At 36.8% G+C, this 23,942-nt stretch overlaps 3 protein-coding genes across 3 annotated transcripts; 2 read left to right on the plus strand and 1 right to left on the minus strand.

Annotated features, from left to right (window-relative positions):
- Nucleotides 1–6,010: 6,010 nt before the first annotated feature.
- Nucleotides 6,011–6,952, plus strand: LOC122443325 (olfactory receptor 4K13-like). Its single transcript, XM_043471366.1, has one exon. The coding sequence runs from the start codon at nt 6,011–6,013 to the stop codon at nt 6,950–6,952; it is 942 nt and encodes a 313-aa protein (XP_043327301.1).
- Nucleotides 6,953–8,985: 2,033 nt separating this feature from the next.
- Nucleotides 8,986–10,054, minus strand: SPRING1 (SREBF pathway regulator in golgi 1). The gene has a single exon (XM_043471367.1). The coding sequence runs from the start codon at nt 9,983–9,985 to the stop codon at nt 9,392–9,394; it is 594 nt and encodes a 197-aa protein (XP_043327302.1). The 5' UTR covers nt 9,986–10,054; the 3' UTR covers nt 8,986–9,391.
- Nucleotides 10,055–16,361: 6,307 nt separating this feature from the next.
- LOC122444082 (olfactory receptor 4L1-like) lies at nt 16,362–22,289 on the plus strand. Its single transcript, XM_043472884.1, has 2 exons — nt 16,362–17,270; nt 22,149–22,289. The coding sequence occupies exons 1-2, from the start codon at nt 16,362–16,364 to the stop codon at nt 22,287–22,289; spliced, it is 1,050 nt and encodes a 349-aa protein (XP_043328819.1).
- The last annotated feature ends 1,653 nt before the right edge of the window (nt 22,290–23,942 follow it).

Here is a 23,942-nt window from a genome sequence, read left to right on the forward strand (position 1 = left end):
GTAAGTATTTAAATAATATAAATTTTCATATGTATAAAATCCATAAGACAAAAATTATTCTTATGAAATATTTTAGTGAACCAATCTATAAAAATATGAAATTTTAATGAAAGCACATTATATGATGTTTAGTGTGACTTTTAGTTTCCAGGTTGTATGTAGTAATTTACCCGGTATTAATCTGCCAATATATGTCAACCATATAGAAGCTTCACAAAGGAGTTGTCATTTGAACGACAATTTGAAAAATAATTTTCACTGTATAGCTTCGATAAGCTAATCATCTTTAGTAGAATGTATCATGTACTTAGAAAATAATATTCCAAAAATTTATTTGGCAACCCAAATAGTTTTCTCAGCACCATATGATCTGAAATATTGAAGATCAAAATCATAAACTGCTCATTGTATCTTGCTATACCAGATAGCTTGAATACTAATATTCTTTTAACTAAATTCAGATATTGATGACTGAATTTTTAAAATATTTTAAACATTAAAAGTTTTTAACCTCATAAAGATTTGCACAATGGACATAACAAAATCTGAAAATTGTAGAGTGATGACCACTCAACTCCACTAATTAATCATTAATTAATTACCATTCATCCATAAAGAGCTTTCCATATGGTGAAAAGAGCCTTCTCCTCTTTCTCCTTTCTCTCTGCCTCTTTGTCTCTTCTTGCCCTTTCAGCTATTCTCCCTACCTTCTTCCCTTCACAGCTTTCATGCCTCCCCCATTTCTTCCTCTCTCAAAAAGCCTTTATATGGTAAAAGATTTTGGTCTATGATAACAACTGCTTGAAGTCTATGAATTTCCTTATAAAAATAAAATTAAAAATTAAATTCCAGTGTGCTGACATTTACCAATTATACAGACATAATAACATTTCATATGACTATATTTTTGTTAAGGAAAATGATTCAGTATAGAAACAAAAGTTACAAAATATGTAACATTTCATTTAATAAAAATTGTGCATTGTCCATATAATCAAGATGATAAAACTTTGTTGTAAGCTATAAATAAGACAGATTTAAAGCTACATAAATTCTTTCTGGATGAAAATGCTCAATTTTGTAAAACTGTTCATTTCTCCTATGTTTATCATGAGTTTCTAATATTGCATTGATTGATCCCACTGGGACTTGTTTTAACTTCAGAAAATAATTCTATTTCATTAAAAAAACACAGAATATCTAAGATATTCTGAATGTCTAAAGCATCAACATGTCCTTCCTGATATTAAAATGCACTGTAAAATAAAATGAGTAAAATGAAAACTTGTGGTAACAATATGAAAGAGAATAGGTAGATCAGTGGAACATGATAGACCTGCATACACATAGTGAACTTATTTTACATGTGAGCAGAGGTAATACAAGATAGACTTTCAACAAATAGACATTCACATGCAAAAAAAAAAACCATCTAAGTATAAACTTTACATTCATCACGAAATTAATTCAAAATAGATCACAGAATTCATCATAAAATGTAAAATTACAAAATTCATAGAAGATAACACAGGAGGAAATCTAGATGACCTTGGGCTAGGCAATGACTTCTCAGATATATCACTAAAGGCACAGTCTCTGACAGAATTGGTAAGCTGGATTGATTAAAATTTAAAAAATGCTACTCTCTGAATGAAAATGTCAAGAGAATGAAACCACTAGCCACAGATGAAGAACAGATTTGTGAGATACATATCCGAAAAGGACCACTATCCAAAATATAAAAAGAACTCTTAAAACTCAAAATAACAAAATAAACAGTCCTATTTTGAAAATGGCAAGACCTTAGCTAACACTTCACCAAAGAAGTCATACATCAGGTATCATCAGGATTAAGCAAATTAAACAGTAATAAAACACTACCACACAGTTATGAAAATGGTCAAATTCCAGAATACCGATGACGCCAAGTGCTGGCAAGGATGTGGAAACACAAGAATTCTCATTCGTTGCTGGGGGGATGCTAATGGTACAGCCACCTCAGGAGACAACTGGTGGTTTCTTACAGAACTAAGCATACTTTTACAGTTATGTTTCAGCAGTTGTATTCCTTTGTATTTACCCAAATGCACTGAAAACTATCCAGAAAAAAATGCACACAGATGTTCAGAGCAGTTTTCTTTATGAGTACCCAAACTTGAAACCAACCAAGATGTTCTTCAGTAGGCTTATGGTTAAATAAATTATGATACATCAAGACAATGGAATTTTATTCAGTGTTAAAAATAAACAAGCAGAGGGAGATGGGAGGGGGGATTGGGATGGAGAATACATGTAAATCCATGGCTGATTCATGTCAATGTATGGCAAAAACCACTAACACATTGTAAAGTAATTAGCCTCCAACTAATAAAAATAAATGGAAAAAAAATAAAAAAGCTACGAAGCCATTAAAAGCTTGGATAAAAATGCATATTGCTAAATGAAAAGCCAATTTAAAAAGTTTACATATTCTATAAGTCCAATCATATGGCATTCTGAAAAATGAAAAACTATGGAGACAGGAAAAGGTCTGTAGTTGTCAGTGAATAGAGGGGGAAAAGGAAGACTAGATGGAATAGAGGGGGTTTTATGGCAATGAAACTAATCCATATGATTCTATAATGATGTCTATATATCATTATAGATTTGTCCCAATCCATCCAATGTTCAATCAAGAGTTAACTATAGTGTGAAGTGTGGATTTTGAGTGACAGTTACATGTCATCGTAGGTTCATCATTTGTAACAAATACACCATTGTGCAATAAGTTGATTATAGGGGAGGTTATGCATGTGTGAAGGAAAATACCACATGTATGGAAAATACCATTTTCTCAATATTGCCGTGAACCTAAACCTGTTCTAAAAAACAGTTCATTTTTTAAAAAGGAGAGAAATGGGTAAACTTGAAGCAGACTTGTCTACACATATCTTTAAATGGAAAAGGAAATATAAAATTCAGTGGAGTTAACTTACTTAATTACAATGATATAAATAATTATACACATCCCTTATCAATAAATTCCAAGAGATTAAAGTTAAAGCATGGGAAAAGTTCACTTTTAATAAGATTTAGAATTAAAATTATCTAGATTGAATATTCATATTTTGCCTGAATAGAACAATCATAAATGTTTACTGTAGAAAAGAAACTACAGCCAAGACAAAACATCATACAAAAAACTCACAATACACAGCTAGTGATATCTTTCAATACTCTCTTGATTATTTATTGATGTCTTTAAAGTATTGTCAGTTTGAGAGGTGAAAAATGATTTCGCATGTTCTGCAGCGGCAAAAGAGTCTCTGAACAATCCCAATTACTTCTTACTGCCAGTCCCTGAGGATTCTGAAATAACCAAATGAGGTTTCTCCTTTATGTCACCCATCAAGGGATACTTTTATATACCGTTGTCTTTTGAAGTTCAGAGACAAAAACCTTTAGACGATGAAGAGAAGCATTCAGGATATCATGTTGATTTTACTTCTGAAGTCCAACAGGTAGGTTACATAATCCTGACATGTTTCTCTGCCTATATACCACACCCATCACAAATTACATTTACAATATAAGTGTATCTGTCCATACTGATGAATTCAAATGCCAAAATAATAACTGAAAGAAGGGAGGGAAAGGAGATCTTAAACTGGAAAAAATTTGATTTTTATAAAAAAGAAAAAAGATACAAAAGTCACCCTAATGATGTTTACAGGGAATTAAGATAATAATACAGGAATCCAGGCTAAATAATTTATGTGTACAGAAAAAAGGATCTAGGCAAGCTTAAATTGTTTGGTTATACTTATCAAACTGGTTAATTTTTTCTTTGAATTATTGCATAATGTAGAAAAATTGCATATTTGTTTCTAGGGATACAATTATTAAAAAGAGAGTTAAGAAATCTACAAGGATAAAACACCTGATCCATGGCTTGAAAAAAATCATAGAAAGTCACCACTTCCAAAATATTGATACTATCATTACACTTGTCAGAAATTTTAGAGAGGAATATACAACCATCTTCTGATAACAGTCTGAAAATAGCCATATATTTAAACAAATATTAATTGGTTAAAAAAAAAGCTGAGAGAAATCACCTTGTATGGGATCTTATTTTTTCCCAGTTCATATGTACCTATAAATCTATTTATTTATTTGCAAACTTTAGAAAAACAAAGCCATCCAAGACTGTAGCTTGGATAAGATAAAATCATTGTCTTGCGTTAAGAGAACAAAACACAAAGAAGAATATAGAGTTTCATTTTCCATTCCATTATTATGTGAAAACAAGAAGTTTTATGCTACTCTGAGTGATGCTGTCAAGAATAATGGTTAGAGTATGGGCCACTTAGGATCACATGTGTCTTAATGTATGTAAACTTACATACATAAGTGTATATAATTAAATGTTCATTACGGTTAACTACATATAGTGTACTTCTAACATTTAAACAGTGTGATGGAAAGGCTAAGGGTACATGGATTATCAAATATGTCCTATTTTGTGTTCTCATTTTGGCCTCAGGTTTGGCTCTAGGCTCTGAAGAAGGCCAGAAAAGCACTAAAGATGATCAACAAGGCTGGAATGAGATTTGAAAAATAGACCTAAAATCAGATAAGCAGGGGAAGCACTGAAATAAGTACCTTTATGTAGACTGAGCACTGACCTCTTCCCCTTCTGCATACTTGAAAATTTTTAATTTAGTTTAGCTGAGTTCACCTCAGTCAATAATACAATATTATGAGTCTATCTATCCTTGACAAGGTTAAATGTCAATTAAATGAAACTTAAAGTAGATGACTGTGAGGAACATAGGTCTAAAGAGGATAAGAAATTAACCTGAAAATACTTCTCTGCTCAAACAGTATATAATTAACCTTTTTGAGTTTAGACTCACAATGATACAGTATTCCCCTTACTCCTTACATCTCTTCAAGATGGACAAGTTGAACAAGAGTACCATGGAATCCCCACTAGTTTATAGTCTTAATAATGGTTATTTTGGTATTTCTATAGACTCACTATATGTGAAAATATATGAATTGAAAAGAAATATCAGATAAAAATGGTCATTTGATTCAGTTTTGCAACAATTGGCTGAGAATACACAAACAGGATACACTTACTTGTCTGACCACACAGACCAAAGAGTTAGGAAAATATGTGAGATGAACATCTGATATTGTGAGAGTCAATCTAAGTCATTCAAATATAAAATCTCAGTAATTTTGTTAACTACTATATACCTGTCTCAAAATTCAACTTTCTATCATAATGTGGTCACAGTCATACTCATCATTAGTTCTCTTCAGGAAATATAATGCACATCATGCAATTTCAGCAATATCTCTTTAATATGGTACACACTTTACTACATAGTGTATGCGAGCTCAGTCACTCTGTCGTGTCTGACTCTGTGTGACCCCACAGGCTATAGCCTGTCAGTCTCCTCTGTCGGTAGAATTTTCTAGGCAAGAATGCTGGAGCGGCTTTCCCTTTCCTACTTCAGGGGATCTTTCCAACCCATGGATCAAACCCGCATCTCCTGAAGTTGCAGGCAGATTCTTTATGTCTGTGCCACCATGGAAGCACCAATGTAGTACATAACAAAACATGTCAGTAAATATATTATATGAAACCCACAAAAGAAAAATCCTATTCTCCTAATGCTTTTGAAAACTCTTATCACTCTAATAAATTAAGTGGTTATTCAGAGTGTGGTCTGGAGCTGAACATGAAGGAAGACAAGTTTGCTCAATGTCTAGTTGATCTTGCCTTGCACTAACCAAGAGAAAAGGTAATCTAGTTGGTTTCATAACCACCACACTTTTATGGTCTTGTGGTCCTGTAAGATATCTCCAATTGCAACATATCTACAAGCAGTCATGTTATAAAACGGGTTACTTTCCTGAATAAGAAACAGGGTGATTAAGACTAGATTCCCTGACCTGTTAGTCCCTATCACACCCTGTTTGTTTTCCTTTTCAGAAAGCTTCTGCAGAAGGATGAATGGATCTCCTGAATAACAGATCAACTGTTTCTGAGTTCATTTTGGTGGGACTTTCTACTTCTCAAGAAACTCAAATATTCTTTTTTGCAATCTTCTTTCTCATCTATGTCACCATCATAGTAGGAAACCTCCTCATTGTCATCTCTGTGATAGTTGACAACCATCTTCACTCCCCCATGTATTTCTTTCTGGCAAACTTATCATTTTTTGATTTATGTCTTTCTTCTGCTGCAACTCCCAAAGTGGTTTCAGACTTTCTTAGAAAACACAAGACCATCTCCTGGTGGGGCTGCATGATCCAGATGTTCTTTATGCACTTCTTTGGGGGTGGAGAGATGTCTCTTCTGATAGCTATGGCCATTGACAGGTATGTCGCCATATGCAAACCCTTGCACTACAAGACCATCATGAGTCACAGGGTGCTCATTGGGTTTCTGTTGCTCTCATGGGTGATTGGGCTTATCCATAGTACAAGCCAGATGGTTTTCACTGTGAATTTACCTTTCTGTGGTCCCAATGTATTGGACAGCTTTTTTTGTGACCTGCCCCTGGTCATCAAGCTTGCCTGCACTGATACTTACACCCTAGAGCTCTTGGTGATCGTGAACAGTGGGCTCTTGTCCCTAGTCTGTTTCATTCTCTTGCTCATATCCTACGCTGTCATGCTGGTCACCATCTGGCAGCGCTCCTCCAATGCATCCTCCAAGGCTCTGTCTACACTCTCTGCTCACATCACTGTAGTCACTCTCTTCTTTGGCCCTGCCATCTTCATCTATGCTTTCCCATTTAATAGCTACTCTGTAGATAAATTTCTTTCTGTGTTTTACTCTATCATCACTCCTCTCCTTAATCCAATTATTTATACTCTGAGGAATCAGGAAATGAAGGCAGCCATTAAGAGACTGAGCAACCAGCACATTGGTTCCTGGCTCACCCCCTAAATATTGTCTGTTGTATACAATCGTTTTTTGATCTCTGCAATTTGGGGGTTGTTATTGTTATTGTTTAGTTTCAGTGTTGTCAGACTTGTTGCAACCCCATGAACGGTAGCCCAAGAGGCTCCACTGTCCATAGAGTGGGTTACCATTTCCTCCTCCAGAAGATCTTCTTTATCCAGGGATTTAACCCATGTTCCCTACAATGGCAGGTCGATTTTTTATCACTGAGACACCAGGGAAGACCATTTAAATATTTCTTCAAATAATTGAAATCGAATGTTAAATAATATTGAATTTCCACCTTACAAAATGTGAGGAATGATCTCTGAGGCATCGTGTTTGCCTTCTTTGGGTTCCCACTTCCAGGTTGTCATAAAGCTCTGTATCATGGTTTGAAGAAGCAGTTATGTGAACTTTTATGTTATGGTGGTATTAAATAAAGAATTCCTCAGTGCTTAAAAAAAAAAATGTGAGGAATATTACGGTATCTTTTTATTTTATTGGAAAATATTCTTAGCACAAATGTAATACATATATTAGCTTGCATTCATTACCTCCTTTACCTCCTTATCTTCAAATTCAAGGGAACCCTTATGAATGTTTAAAGTACATAATACACATACATGGTTATCACACAACACTGTTCTCTGCCCTGCAGAGGATAATGAGGAGGCATCTATACTAGGCGTGGTGATGTTAGAAGATCATGTTAAACAGAAGTCTTCACAGAAACACATTAAGAAAGCTAAAGAATAGACATTTGAGTGGGAAAAAGTGCATTGCAGTCAGAAGGGCCAGTTTATATGGATATTGTAGTGTGAGAAAGTCATTTTAGGTACCTAAGACAGACATTTATGAGGGAGGTTGATAGATAAAAGGAAGAAAGACCTGTGCAGAGATTATACAGAGAGGCAGAGTATTCAGGCCTTGTGAATCCTAGGTTTTAGCAATATAAAGCAATTAAAGAGTTTTGAGAATGGGAGGTTTGAGAATAGATCGAACAATCTTCTGAAATGTCGTTAAGGTTTGTCTTTTTAAATGAAGAATAAATTGTAATAGAAATGAATCCAGAGAAAATAGTGGGCTATTTCACGTTACAAATCTGAATTTATCAATGATTCGGTAAGTTTATGGAAACATTGCAAAGAGTCCTTCTAAAGACTTATTGGAAACCTAAATTATGCAAACATCTTCAAGACCACCTCTTTTAATGTATTTTATTAACATATTGCAAAACAAGGAACCTGGAATAAGGTGTATTTTCTCTCCTTATTTTCATCTTATTTGTTTTTTCCCCTGTGTTAGATTGTATCTGCCTGTAGGGAAATTGCAAATTAGCCAAGATGACATAGTCAGGCTCTCTCACCCTACAGCCTCCTGCTCTCGCTCCACATTTTGCAAATAATGATTATGTAACAGCTCTGATCACTTGGAGCGCTGCGCATTCACATCATGAGGCGCTGCTTGCCTGTGGGCTACTTTTTGTGAATCAGATATATGAACTCCACCTAGAAAGCAGTGGCATTACTGCTGCATCACGGCTGTGTCCGTTGGGTAAGCCACGAGAGGAGAGAAGATAGCGCGTCTGCTGCCACCACCGCCGCATCAGGCAGGAGAGAATACAGCTGTGGCCGCCGTGCCAGCCGAGAAAGAGGGCGTGCTGCGGTTTCCTCCCAGCTTCCCCTCCTGCACCTCGTCTACCATGGGTTCAAGGAACAGCGCACACAGTATGAATAGCGAGACAGTTGGCACAATGAGCACGATAAGAAACAATTCACTGCCCTGTTTTTAGTTTGACCTTAGATATAGTGCACCTAATATTTCAGTTTATTCTGAAAAACTATATGTGTACCATCCTTAACAACTAGTGTGGGTAATCTCATCTGGATATCAATATTGTGCTCATATTATCCTTCTAATTTCTATTTTTAAGAATGCTCTGCTGTGTTCTCTTGCGAACATCTCCTCAAAGGTCATGCTATGTTGTGGTATGTATCTCCTTACCTGAAATTTTTTTTTTTTTTTTTTTTTTTAACAATCTCCTTGAATATATTCAACTATCAAGGCAAAACATTTTCCTACAGGAAACAGAATTTTCCCACCACTCCAAAGAAGTCCAATAAATAACTTTACAGTGAAGGGCCCGGGGAGAACACACAAGGGGGCCCACAGGTTCCCAAGCAGCCGCAGGGCCGAGGCGCCCAGACCGCTGACGCCTCCACCAGGTCACCCGCCGTTACTGTCTTTCTCGAATGCGACCCGCTGGCGTTTCCAACTGCTTTACGGAGCAAGTCCATCTGGTCAGCCCGGGGGCAAGTGAGGCCACAGAGCACAACACAAGAAGTGGTCATGATCAAGTCTTCTCTCGAAGACCAGAGAAAAGCTTCAGGCTGCAAGTTCTTCAGCAGCACATCCTCCCAGAGGGCCGAGTCTCCCGCAGCGTCACGCGGGGAAGAGCTCGGGAGGGCTCTCTCCGTAGCAGTACTTTGCTATGGGATCCCTATAGGTGTTCTCGTGCTGCACGCTCTGGGATGAGGTCCTGCATTTAGCCAAACACAATTCAAAGTGATCTTCGACTGCCATGAAGAGGTTCTGGAATGCCACAGCTGCCCGGTTGAGGAAGCGCTCCAGGAGGAGTTGCTTGCTGGGCTGGAGGCAGCAGGAGACACAGTACTCGTAGGCGCTACAGCAGCCGTTGGGCAGGCAGCCGTCACAGCAGTGCTGCTTCGTGCCAGGGGCGTTGACATTGCAGCAGCCATTCACCAGCAGGTCTCTCCTCTCACAGACGTAACCCAGTTCGTCTGTGATGAGGTGTTTCCCCTGAATGGAGTTCCGGCACTGGTTGCTAGGCCGACTACTATTGCCCAAATTAAACTGTACTTTCCACGGGATGGGTTGATCGTGGTCTTGGACCTGGAGGAGATTCCGATCTCTCACTGCCCTCTCCTCCTCTTCCGCAAAAGCCGGCGCCACACCATAGCCGCCAGGTTCACCATCCCGGCGCGGAGCGGGGCAGGCGTGGGGCCCCGGCGGCATGGCCCCTACGCGGCCGGTAGCCCCATGGCTCGCGGCGGGCGCCGGCCCGGCGGCCCTCAGCCCAGCCAGCTCCCCTGAAATATTTTTTTAATGGCAATTCTAATTGCTAGCAGTTGCCTGGGGAACCACATGGGAAAAAATTCTGAGATTCAGTTAGAAAGAATAAGAAATCTTTAGCAATGTCTACTATGGGCTTTGGAAATGGACCATATTTATCATATATTTACGACCCTCACTTTTTTGTAACCTTTTCAAGAGGATTGTAATTGAGGAGACATGGCAGAGTTACCTATAAGAATAAATACAGAAAAATTCCTCAACAGGTGAAATCCTCTGCAGCCATGTACTGCTACTCAGATAGCCCGTCGAATTTTACCTGCTTAATTATGTTTTACCATAAAAGATTTACTGTACTCACCTCCATAATATTCCTTTAATACTGTTAAGCCATCATGAAGTTAAACATAATTGTAAGAGACGACATGAAATTCCAAATCTGCTAAACTCCACCAACTAATCACTTATTGATTACCATAAATCATTTATTGATTATCTTGGTGAAGGCCAGGGATTTCCCTGGTGGCTCAGACAGTTAAAGCGTCTGCCTACAATGCAGGAGACCCAGGATCAGTCCCTGGGTCGGGAAGATCCTCTGGGGAAGGAAATGGCAACCCACTCCAGTACTCTTGCCTGGAAAATCCCAAGCATGGAGGAGCCTGGTGGGCTACAGCCCATGGGGTCGCAGAGAGTCAGACACGACTGAGCGTCTTCACGTCCCTTCACTGGTGAAGGCCTCCTCTGCTCATTCTAGCCCATGAGTGTATGTGCTGCTTGCTTTCTCTCTCTTATTCCCTTACAGAGTGAAAGGAAAGTTTTCTCCGTGCTAAGAACTAGTCTATAGTCTATGAATTTCCTTATATGCCTTGCTCTGTGTGGATCTAGTTATTTTAATTCTAATTGAATAAATGCATTCAATCATCAAATTATAAGTATTCAGATTGGTAAAGTCAAATGAATAGAATTATAGTTTTCTCAAGTGCATCATCTATTGTAGATCCATTTTCATAAAATTGCTTACCCTCTACCAACCAAAACACTTAAGTTAATGTTCTTTTCTGGAAAGCACTTACTAGGGAGACTCCACACAACTCATACACTTGGTGAATTCATAATCAACTTAAATGAGAGACTAAGTCCTTGCTCTGAACTCTAGAGACAACTAACGAGAACCTTTATGCTAACAATTCCCTCCGGGGGTGAATCACTGTCTACACCTTATATATGTGTTTTGTGTCCTTTTTTTTCTGACCTGCAATGATTGTCATGTATATACACAGAGGCAAAAAGATAAATATATATTCAGAATCTGTGTCTACGTATCTTTGAAGAGACCATTCCTCAGTTAGAACTGGTAGGTTTAAATAGCAGTTCTATAACACAGGGAAACTGTATACTTTATAAAGGAGGAGACTTTGTATACGAAACCTAGAATTTAATGAAAACCAGATTATTCTGATCATGAAGGCAATGGTAAAATACAACTTGGGTCAGATAGCATCTGGACAAATTTACCCAGTTTTAATAAGAAGAAAGCCAGTCTGTGATGGATAAATACCATTGACAACCTGATCTAAGGGGTCAGTTTTATCATTTGAGTTTGTATTTTGAGAACATAAATTTGAGCTTGTTTATTGTTTAACCACTGTTGGATAAAATACAAAATGATTTAGAATATGGTAAAATAACAAAAAATTAGTTTCATCCTTGCCTACATTTAACATCTTTGACAAGTCTGAAATGTAGTCTAATAAAAATCACATATCAAGAAAATGGAACACATTGACTTATTTTATGTTCATTTAATTCTTCATGTTTTTACTTCCCTACATTGGGAAACTGAGAAAACACTTATGGAATTCTAAATTAAATGTGATTAATTTAAACCAATATTTAAAAGATTTCCCCTTAAGCCTTTATTTTTCTGAAGTATCAAACCTTCTATCAATATGATTGTCTAATTATACTGCTAATATATTTGTTTTCATGATTTTGTAACCTAAGGACTATTTCCAATTTTTCTAAACTTACCACCCTTTTCTACCTACATTTATAACAACTACATACTTTAATATTTTAAACTTGATCAATATATGGGAAAAGAGTTATTTGAGCATGTAAAATGTTGGAACTTTTTCTACCAGCTGTACAAGCTTATTTTTTAATGAGAAAAATATTTATACTGGTTATTTTGGCAGAAAATCTGATGGTTCACATGTCAAACATTTTTTGTGATAAGCGAATATTACCCCCTGGGTTATCTAATTCATACACAGCTTAACACTCTGAGGACAAATAATCATTAGAAAAATTCAAGATCAATAGGAACTTCACAGCCTTTTTTTTCAACAAAAGAGCTTCCAGTTACACATCTCCACATACATTAAGTACTTTTATGAAAATGTGTAGGAAGGCTTTATTACTGAATATAGACACAGAATATTAAATATAGTTTTCTTTCTTCAAGTTTGCACCACAGTTGAACTAGTAATTTTTATTCATTTAGTCACCTAAACAGCATAGAAAGAATTAGGCTCCCAGTCCAGGCAACCATCCCATTCTCAGAAATTTCTCGTAGAGAAAAATCAAACCTTGCCTGATTGAATGTTATTCAATTATTTTTTCTATCCTTTTCAGTTCAATATTATTTGTATAAATACACACCACTCAAAAATATAAATTTTTTCATGTGAGTTTTAAACTGTGCCTCAAGTTAGCAATAACTGTAAAATTTTTCTGATTCTAACTTATTTTTACCTGTGTCTGAGTAAAAGAGTATTTTTAAAATATTTCACATTTCGTCATATGTAAAAATTGTCAAAATGAATTATTTTGTCTCTTGTAACATATTTGAATCATGTTTATGTGCATTTAGATGGATATATTTTATAAATATGGTTACAAAAATTTTTTAAACCATAAATTAATAAATATAATTTTTGCTTTTAATGTTCCAATTTTACATAATAAACTATAAAAATTACTTTTAGGATTCTCCTCAAAGTTTTCTTCTGTTAGTATTTTGAGATTGAGGACTGCATAATTTTGAAAATTTCATAATTATTATGTAGACTCAATTATTGCACTAAATATAATAGCAATGATGACAACAATTCTTTTAAAGAAGACAGCCTAGGTAATTTTATCATTTATATTTAATAAAGAAAAACATTTTCATTAACACTAAGTCTACTTTACCAAATCTTGCATAGTAAAAATTCTCCTGTTGCTAAAGTCTTTGCCTGTGTGGATCACAACAAATGGTGGAAAATTCTTAAAGAGATGAGAATACCAGACCATCTCACCTGTCTCCTGTGAAACCTATATGCAGATCAAGAAACAACAATTAAAACTGGACAGGGAACAATGGACTGGTTCAAACTTGGAAAAGGAGTACATCAAGGCTGCATATTGTCACCCTGCTTATTTAACTTATATGTAGAGTACATCATGCAGTGTGCCAGGCTGGATGAAGCACATGCTGGAATCAAGATATGGGAGAATTTTTAATAACCTCAGATATGCCAATGACACCATCCTAGTGGCAGAAAGTGCAGAGGAACTAAAGAACCTCTTGATGAAGGTGAAAGAGGAAAGTGAAAAAGCTGAATTAAAGCTCAACATTCAAAAAATGAAGATTATGGCATCTGATCCCATCAGCTCATGGCCAATACTTGGGAAAAAGAATGGAAACAGTGACAGACTTTATTTTCTTGGGCTCCAAATCAAGGCAGGTGGTGACTGCAGCCATGAAATTAAATGATGCTTATTCCTTGGAAGAAAAGCTCTGACAAACCTAGATAGCGTATTACAAAGCAGAGACATCACTTTGCCAACAAAGGTCTGTATAGTCAAAGCTATGGTTTTTCCAGTAGTCATGTATGGATGTGAGAGTTGGACCATAAAGAAGGCTAAGCACCAAAGAACTGCTGCTTTCAAACTGTGGTGCTGGAGAAGACTGTTGCAAGTCCCTTGGATAGGAAATCAAAGCAATCAATTCTGAATGTTCAGTGGAAGGATGGATGCTGGAGCTGAAGTTCCAATAGTTTGGCCACCTGATGCGAAGAGCCGACTCACTGGAAAAGACCCTGATGCTGGGAAAGATTGAGGGCAGGAGGAGAAGGGGATGACAGAGGATGAGATGGTTGGATGGCATCATCGATTCAATGGACATAAGTTTGAGCAAACTCTGGGGGAATTTGCAGTCCATGGAGTTGCAAAGAGTCAGACACAACTGAGTGACAGAACAACAAAAACAACACATTGCTCTTTAGAGTCTTATAACATTTTGAGAGGTTGAAGAGTAGATATTTTATTTCTATAGAAAATTAAATCAACATTGAAAAGAGTTAAAGAGTATATTTCCCTAGTACATGTTAGCGCAGGACTAGATTTGATTCTTGACTCTTGGTTCAGTGTTTTTTTTTGTTTTTTCAAGTTTTGAAAACTGGACTAAACAATCACTTATGAATATTTTGTGAACTATAAAGAAATAAAAGGGAAATTCAGAGTAAATTTTCCACATTCTGTCCTTGTACTCTAGAACTAGAACTTGGCATAAGCATATATGTGTATATCTGTGATTCTGCATCTGTGTCTGTGCAGTTGGTATGTGTCATTAACAGTTTTTTAAAGGAAAAAAAAGAAACAGGAAGATGGGGCCAAAAGATCTAAATCAAAGAGAAAAGCAGACAAAAGTAAGCCAACAGTGCCCACTCTTTTTTTTTGTGGAAAAAGAAGAGTACAAGTATCAAGGATATTTGAGCCAGGAATGATCAAGGGTCAGTCTGGGCACAAGTTTGAAAAGTCAGAGGAAAGTAATCATCACAAAAAGGTAAGCATTTAGGAGCCAAGGGAAGAAATAAGCACTACTTGTGGAAGATTTGATGATTGTTTAGAGATCATTTACATGGAGAACACAAAGAGACAAGAAAGAAAACTCCAGCCAGGAATCCAGCAACAAGAGAGTCAGGGAAATAGACAAAAAGTAGAGGCTAAGAGTTTTATTCACGAACCAAAGTATGAGACACAGAACACAACTGAAAAAGAAAGAAAGAAAGAAAATAGAAGGAAGGAAAGGAGAAAGGGAGGGAAGGACAGACAGAGGGAGAAGGAAGAAACAAAGGAAGAAAGAATCATCAACACAGAAATATTTGTGTGTTGGGATCCTTTAATGGACCGGAACCTGGTGGTGTGGAGTCAACGATAAAAAAGTAAAAGAGAGAAAGAGAGAGAGAGAGAAAAAAGACCCAGGGACCTAAGCTCTGATTGAGCAAAGGTGCTTTAATGATTTTTCTATGAGTATATATAGGCTGTGGTACAAGAAACTTCTTTTGGGAATGATAGAGATCAGAAAACCAAACGTACAGCAACCGTTACCAAGGGAACAAGGGGTAATGTTAGTCATAAGGTCAGGAGACAATCCATATCTCAAGAAAGGGGAAAGAGACTAAGCAGTTTTGTCCTAAAGAGAATGTTTACTAAAGGAGACCCAAGCCTGCCTCACACAATGACCTCAGTCCCTGGGAGCAGCGTGCTGTTCCGCTTGAAGAGGGACAAAGGACTCATGAGAGACAGCACGTAGGAATCCTCTCGTCAAACATTCCCTGACATTTGTGTTCCTGTGCAGAAACTTCCTGGGAAGCTTATTTTATTAATATTTGGGGGAGGTAGGGACACATGACAGACTGTAGCCAGTTTAAGTCTTCAGGAATAAGTTAAAGCATTTGGTATATATACTTGAGCTAAAAGGGAACGGTGAGAATATAGTATAGGTGAGAGAAGAAAATCCTGTAACAATTTGCTGAGTGGGTATATAATTCAACTCCTACAAACATATCTGAATATTTCAAATTGGGAAGGTGAAAAGGGTAAAAGATTGAATACTAGCTGCCAAAAAGTTACATGACTATATTCCAATCCACTTGAAAAAACTTATGACCAAAGACCATTTGATTGTTACTTGATCCATTAAACTCAGGGTTCATAAATTCATGAACTCATGGTAAAAACAACAAATAAATGTGGAGAGAAAATCTATACCCACAAACTACATTTACAAAATTTTACAAGAACTTTCCCTTTTGTGCCTTTCTGTTTGAAAATAAATGCAGTAATGTGAAAGTGTATACAAGTAATGTGCTTGCATTAGTCAATTAAAATGCATTTTTCAGAAATATCTACCTTTTCTTTTGCTGTAGGAATCAAATACTACTTTCTATATGCCTATACCTTGAAAACTACTGTCACAGATTAAATAATCACTTTTTCTGGATTACTTTCATTTTAAAGACTTTCTGAAAAATACATACATAACTTGATGAAAATGATGAATAGCTCAATGATATCTGAGTTTGTTTTGTTAGGACTCACCGACACTTGGGAACTTGAGCTTTTCTTTTTTTTCATATTTTTATTGGCCTATGCAGCGATTATGGCAGGAAACCTTCTCGTTGTGGTCACCATCACCTTGGACTCTCGTCTGCACTCCACACCAATGTACTTCCTCCTTGGAAACCTCTCCTTTCTCGATATGTCTATTTCTACAATCACAGCCCCCAAGATGGTTGCAGACTTTGTCAGGAAAAATAAAACTATTTCTCTATGGGGCTGTATGGCTCAGATGTTCTTCCTTCACTTTTTAGGGGGCAGTGAGATGACACTTCTCATAGTTATGGCGGTTGATCGGTACTTTGCAATCTGTAAACCTCTTCACTACACAACCATCATGAACCACCAGGTACTCAGAGGCTCTGTGCTGCTATCATGGGCTGTTGGCTTTGTGCATACAATGAGCCAGATGGTTTTTACCATCACCTTGCCCTTCTGTGGTCCCAATATAGTGGACAATATTTTCTGTGACCTTCCGCTGGTTATAAAGCTTGCCTGCACTGAGACCTATGTTCTGGAGTTGTTAGTAATTGCTGACAGTGGACTATTGTCTTTCATCTCCTTCATACTCTTGCTCATTTCCTACATTGTCATTCTGGTAACCGTTCGACGTCAGTCCTCTGGTGGTCTCTCCAGGGCTCTGTCCACGCTATCTGCTCATATTACAGTGGTCACTCTGTTCTTTGGGCCATGTATCTTCATTTATGCTTGGCCATTTAGTAGCTTTTCAGTGGATAAATTTCTCTCTGTGTTTTATTCAGTTATCACACCTTTACTGAACCCCATTATTTACACTCTGAGGAATCAGGAGATGAAAGCAGCCATGAGTAGGCTGAGGGCCCAACACGTGAGCTCCAGAAAGACCTTCTAGGCAACAACCATGATGAAAAAGATTTCTAGACCAAAACCCATATATAGTACATCTTGGAATCAGTTGGTATTAATTTGTCTTTTTGTAGTTTTTTAAATATTCATAATGTATATTAAACCTACCAAATGCTCCATCATCATATCTCTATGATATATTTTGTTTTATTTAAAGAATAATTTTAAATTAAATTCAGTTCAGCTGGGATTAAATTTCTTAAATAAAGAAATAAGGAGAAAAAAAAAAAAAAACTGACTCACTAACTATAGTGGGAAACCCAGAAATGTTCAGGACTAAACTTCATTAAATAAAGAAAAATCAAATATAAATTGGTCCACTTTTAAATTCAAAATGAGGGATCTTTCAGCTAAATTCTGCAGTTGGCCATATGTGCATAGAAAAGTATTAACTCAACTCATAAGCATATACACACATAAACTTACAATTTTATGGATCCTAATATGTATAAGAATTCTTGCTTTTTGACAAGGAAAATGGGCTAGTTTCTATAAGTAGGTAGATCCAAATAATAGTGTCATCTGCTGGCAAGAAGCATATATTTAATTCTTAAGGAAAATAGAAGTTCCACCCTAACATAAAAGTTACACACAGTTCATTTTACCTTATTCCATCATTCATGTTTGTATTCACAGTTGTTCTCACGTATCTATCAAGAGTCAAGTAAGAGCATTACTACTATTTCAATACACATGGAAAAGGAAAAAATAAAGAAGTCTCTCTATATTCAGTTATTTACTTCACAATAAAACAGAAAGTATTCAAGCTACTTGGATTGCATAAAGTGTGCCAATTTACAAGTTTGATAAATGACTCATGGGTATTAGAACACAAACATGTTCTATGATCTCTTTGGCATCAAATTCAAATGCTCTGCTTTTCCCCCAAACATTCAGTGATCCTATTATGGGCATCTATCCAATACTTTTTCTTTATTGCCTGTAAACAATTTGCTGTTGTTGCGTCATTTAAGTCGTATCTGACTCTTTGCAAGCCAATGGACGGCAGCACCCCACGCTCCTCTGTCCTTCACTATCTCCCAGAGTTTGCTCAAATTCATGTCCATTGAGTTGGTGATGCTACGTAACCATCTCATCCTCTGGTGCCCTTTTTTCCTTTAGCCTTCAGTCTTTCCCAACATCAGAGTCTTTTCCAATGAGTCAGCTCTTCATATCAGGTGGCCAAAGTATTAGAGGTTCAGACTCAGCATCAGGGTTGATTTCTTTTAGGATTGATTGATTTGATCTCCTTGCAGTCCATACTAATTATAGGCTAAAGTGTGCTTTAAAAATGAATCTCTAGCCATATGTGCTTGATATATTTCACACTAAATTTTTATTTTAAAAAATGCTTTGAGAAGGGTAGGAAAGGTCCCTGGAGATCAATGGACATATTTGTATCTTTCTTATAAACTATTTCAATTGTAGAGTTTAATGTAGACACTGATATGGCATGTGATTTTGTCGAATTTTTAACATTTGCCTTATTTATTTCAGATTCTTACTACAAAAGTGGATTATTAGAAAAAAATAAGGACCTCTAAGTAATCCTCTATATCCATTTATTTTACCATAGCAAAGATAATAACTATCATCAACTCCATGAGTATCATTCCCTTGTATATTTAAAAAAATTAGTTTCCTCCATATATTGTGCAAAAATACATTTTGCATAGTTTTAACTTCATACAAATGGTACCCATATATTATTGCCATTATTCTAAAATTTATTTTTTCACTCACTGTTATGTTGTAAAGATTCATCTTCTTAAATATATCCTGCTCTAGTTCATCCTTTTTTAAAATGTGGTTAAAATATAACATCTTAATTTTCAATTGTACAATAATGTTAAATATATGCACCTTGTGAAATAGATCTCTAGAAATTTCTCATATTTCAAAACTGAAAAACTACAGCAATTATACAAGTGCTCTTTTCACCTCACCTCACCCTGGCAACCACCAGTCTCCATTCTGTTTCTAAGGATTTGAGTACCTGAGACAACCATGAAGTATTTTTATCTTCTTGAGATGGACTTATTTCACTTAGGATACTGTTCTCAAAGTTCACCCATGCTGTAGCACATGATAGGATTTCCTTCTTTGTTAATGCTAAATACCATTCCATTCTATGTACATGCCACATTTTCTTTATCCGGTCATTCATCAATGGACATTTAATTTGCTTCCACCCCTTGCCTATTGTAAATATTGCTGCAATGAACATAAGTGTGGAAATATCTCTTCAAGATACTGTTTTCAACTCTTTATACACACACACACACACACATACACACACACACATATATATACACTTAGAATTCAAATGTCTGTATCAAATGGTAACTCTATTTTTATTCTCTATTTTTAATTTTTTTTCATTTATTTTTATTAGTTGAAGGCTAATTACTTTACAATATTGTAGTGGTTTTTGCCATACATCGACATGAATCAGCCATGGTTTTACATGTGTTCCCCATCCTGATCCCCCCTCCTGCCTCCCTCTCCATCCCATCCTTCTGGGTCTTCCCAGTGCACCAGCCCTGAGTACTTGTCTCATGCATCCAACCTGGGCTGGTGATCTGTTTCACACTTGATAATATACATGTTTCAATGCTATTCTCTCAGATCATCCCACCCTCGCCTTCTCACACAGAGTCCAAAAATCTGTTCTATATATCTGCGTCTCTTTTTCTGTCCTGCATATAGGGTTATCGTTACCATCTTTTAAAATTCCATATATATGCGTTAGTATACTGTACTGGTGTTTTCCATGATGGTTGCAACATTTTATATTCCCACTAACAATGCAAAGGCTTTCCATTTCTCTGCATGTCCACATCCGCATCAGCACTTGTTTTTTATTGGTTTTTGTCTTGACAGAAGCCATCCTAACAGTTGTGAGGTAATATGTCAGTGTGCTTTTGATTTACATTTTCCTGGTGATTAATGATGTTGAACATCTTCACATGCTTGCTGACTATTGCATATTTTATTTGAATAAATGTCTATTCAAGTCCTTTGCCTATTTTTCAATCAGTTACTTGGTTTCATGTTGTTAAGTTGTACGAGATCTTTATATATTCTATATATTAACTTCTTATGTATATTATTTGCAAATATTTTCTTCTATTCTGTAGTTTGCCTTTTCACTCTCTTGATTGTTTCTTTTGCTACAGAAAAGTTTATAACTGTGATATAACTTTGTCTGATTTTTGCTTTTGCTATATTTTGCTGCCATATCCAACAAATAATTGCCAAATTCAGCATCTTCAAAATCTTCTCATGTATTTTCTTCTTTAAGTTCAGTAGTGTCAGGTTCTTACATTTAGGTATTTAATTCATTTGGATTTAATTTTTGTATATGGTGAAAGGTTAAAATTCCAACATCATTTTTACATGTGTATATCTAGCCTTCTCACCCCACTTGTTGAATTTAGTTTATTCATTTTAATGGCTACAGTCTTCTTCTAATAGATAAACTAAAATGTATTTCCCTCTCCCCTCGGAAAAAGTTTAGAATTATCTAATTATTTACTATTATAAATAATGTCTCAATTGAATATATATATACAAGTATACATGTTTATATATATACATGTTTATATATATATATATTTCTTTGTGCACATGTGGTAATTTTTGTAGGATATTTACCTAGAACTAGAAGTGCTGAATTGTAAGGTATAAATCTAACTTTACTAGAAATTACAAAATTTCTTCCTAAATTGTAGATGTTTATACTCTACCAAGGGTCCTAATTTCTCTATGACTTATCAATATCGAATTTTGCAAATTGCTGTGTTTTTTTTCCATTTAGGTGGACAAAAAATATTTTAAAATAAAATGTTAAATTTTAATTTTAAAACATTTATTGCATTTTCTTGGCTAATAGTGAATTTGGGCAACAATTTGAATATTTATTGGACATCCTCTTTCATCTTTTTAGTTCATTCTTAAGCTAAATCTTTGCAGATGCTATCATTTTTATATAAAAATTATATAAACTGAAAAGGCCTTCACTCCCATAGATGATATGAAAAGTTTGTGATGTTTATACATATACAAAATTTACTAGTTACCTTTATCAATTTCTTTCCTTTAGATTTAAAACTTTTGTCTCCTCTGTAGTACATTTCATAAGTAATCTCCCAAAATATTTTGTCTTTACCCTTTTTTTTATAATTTTAAACATTTATTTTTCACAGTTATTTAATCCAATAAGAAATTAAATCTTTATTGGTATATTAAAGGAGTATAATTTATTTTATATGGACATTAACTATCATCTAAATATGATTTATTGAATAGATTTTCCCTACTGATTGTAATGTCATCTTTGCTATATATCTGTCACGCGAGTGTATGCTCCTCGGTTCTTTGTCTTGTCACAACAAAAATTTGGAGTGATGGACACTGAAGCCCCCTTGGTGGGTCACAGCTCTCGGAGGACAGACCCTGTTATAGCTCTTAAATAAATCAGTGTTACAGCTCTATTTATTTAGATAATAGCAGGAAAATCCATCTTCGAGGCATGAGGGCACGTCGATCCAAAGACACGAAGAGAAGATCGCCCCATCGCGCAGGGGAGAGAGAGAGAGAAAAAAAAGGGGGCTTTGGCTTCTCTTTTTATGTTTTTTTGTTCCCCCTGGGCCTGTCCTATGCAAATTGGGCTTAGGCAGGAGCGTTGTTTGTTTTACCTGAGGTTCTCACTCCGGTCCTCAGACCTTCCTTTGTTCTATTTTCGTGGGCTTTCCCTTCCAGGTCTTTTAGCCACCGCCATTTTGGACTCCTTTTCCCTATTCTAACTACCTAACATTCCCCCTTCAAGAGATGGGAGGCCCATTCTTTGGTAATAGGGGCATCGAGGTCTCTCTGGCTACTTCCTGCTGAACTGGGACAGCGAGGGACATTGGGCCTTCCCCTCTTGCTAGTCTCAGGCCTCAGAGTCCTTATAGCGGTGTCCATCTAAGGGTGACTGATGTTTTCTGTGGTTGGCTGTAGTTTTAGATCTTTGTTGAACTGGCGCTGCATGTCGTAGCTTGACCTGGGCAGTGACAAGACAGGTTGGACAATTGACAGTACATGGAACAATCACTAGCAGTGTCAGTATGGCATAACAAGGACTAGTAGGGGCAATAGCCAATTTCAAATTCACATTGCCAGGATGGCTCAAGTCCCTCCTTGTTCAGGGATCAGAAGATCTATCTCCTGTCTGTTTTGGAGTACAATCTCTGCCAAGCTGCATTGGCTCTTTAGAGCTGTCTTGAGAAATCTTATCCCCAGAGACCAGATTTTGGGGTTGTTTATTAGAAGGGCACTCATTTGTAGTTTTGAATAGGTATCTGAGATCTCTCAGGGGCTCACAGGTGTATTGAGTGTCCTCTTCTGTTTTCTTCCATGGCTTGACTCGTGAGTAGTGAATCCAGGAGTCATGTCCTCGCACCTTGACCGCTGTGGGAGTAGAAAGTATTATGGGGTAGGGGCCCTTCCATGTGGGCTGGAGTTGAGCCTTTGGGGACCCTTCTTTCCAGACTTTAATTAGGACTTGAGTCCCTGGAGCATATAATGGCGAGTCCTTAGAGTCTTTTGGGTCCTAGTTCATACCCCACAAGCGTATATCCTGTTGGTATTGCCTAATGGCCATGGTATAAGACTGGAGGGTCTGAACCTCTGGATCTAGGAAGAGGTCATTGACATAAACAAAAGGTCTCCCATATAGCATCTCATAAGGACTAAAACCAACCTGTTTCTTAGGGGCAATACAGGTACTGAGGAGAGCTATTGGTAAAGCTTCCTTCCATCCCAGGGAGGTCTCTTGGGTTATCATTTTATCGCTGATTTTAAGAATTGGTTGGCTCTTTCTACTTTTCCTGATGACTGAGGCCTCCAGGTACAATGGAGATAATAAGTAATGCCCAATGCTTTAGAGACTCCTTGGGTGATCTTAGAAGTAAATGACATCCCATTGTCACTTTGTGATGACCTAGGCAGACCAAACCTTGGAATGATTTCATGGAGCAGTTCTTTTACCACCTCCTCAGCCTTCTCAGTTCGGGTGGGAAAGCCTTCAATCCATCCTGTGAATGTATCTATCATGACTAATAGGTATTTATACCCTTGAGAAACTGGCATCTGGGTGAAGTCCATCTGCCAGTCCTCTCCTGGATAGGCCCCACATCGTTGGACAGGCTGGGCCAGCTGGGGTCTTCGAGCTCCTTGGGGGTTGTTTAATTGGCAAGTGGGACGAGAGGAGACCACTTGTCTTACAGTTGTTTGGAAGCCTGTTCCTCTGAAAGACCTTTCTAGTAATCTTTGGAGGGCCTTTTCTCCTAAATGAGTGGTGGCATGTAAGGAGTTAACCAACTTCCATTGGAGTTCCCAGGCAGAAAAAGGAGCCCCTCCTTTTGGAACCACCCCATATGGTCTTCTTGAAAGCCCTCACTCTTAGCTTTAAGAGTTTCACCTTCAGTATATGAAGGAGTTTCCGGCAAGTTAGTCTGTAGAACTAAGGTGGCAACACCTATTAGGTCACGGTTCTATAACGCTGCTCTCTTTGCTGCCTGATCAGCTGCTTGGTTCCCTCGTGCCACTTCTGTGCTCCCTTTTTGGTGTCCTTAAAAAT

Source organism: Cervus canadensis, chromosome 6 (assembly GCF_019320065.1).
Source record: "Cervus canadensis isolate Bull #8, Minnesota chromosome 6, ASM1932006v1, whole genome shotgun sequence".
In the NCBI taxonomy this organism is placed as follows: domain Eukaryota; kingdom Metazoa; phylum Chordata; class Mammalia; order Artiodactyla; family Cervidae; genus Cervus; species Cervus canadensis.

What these genes read in the sequence shown, in the direction of transcription:
- LOC122443325 (XM_043471366.1), top strand. Translation starts at nt 6,011, where the DNA reads ATGGATCTCCTGAATAACAGATCAACTGTTTCTGAGTTCATTTTGGTG.
- SPRING1 (XM_043471367.1), bottom strand. Translation starts at nt 9,985, where the DNA reads ATGCCGCCGGGGCCCCACGCCTGCCCCGCTCCGCGCCGGGATGGTGAA.
- LOC122444082 (XM_043472884.1), top strand. Translation starts at nt 16,362, where the DNA reads ATGAAAATGATGAATAGCTCAATGATATCTGAGTTTGTTTTGTTAGGA. An exon ending in CAGCCATGAGTAGGCTGAGG is followed by an intron (nt 17,271 to 22,148) that starts GCCCAACACGTG and finishes TCCCCCTTCAAG; the next exon opens with AGATGGGAGGCCCATTCTTT.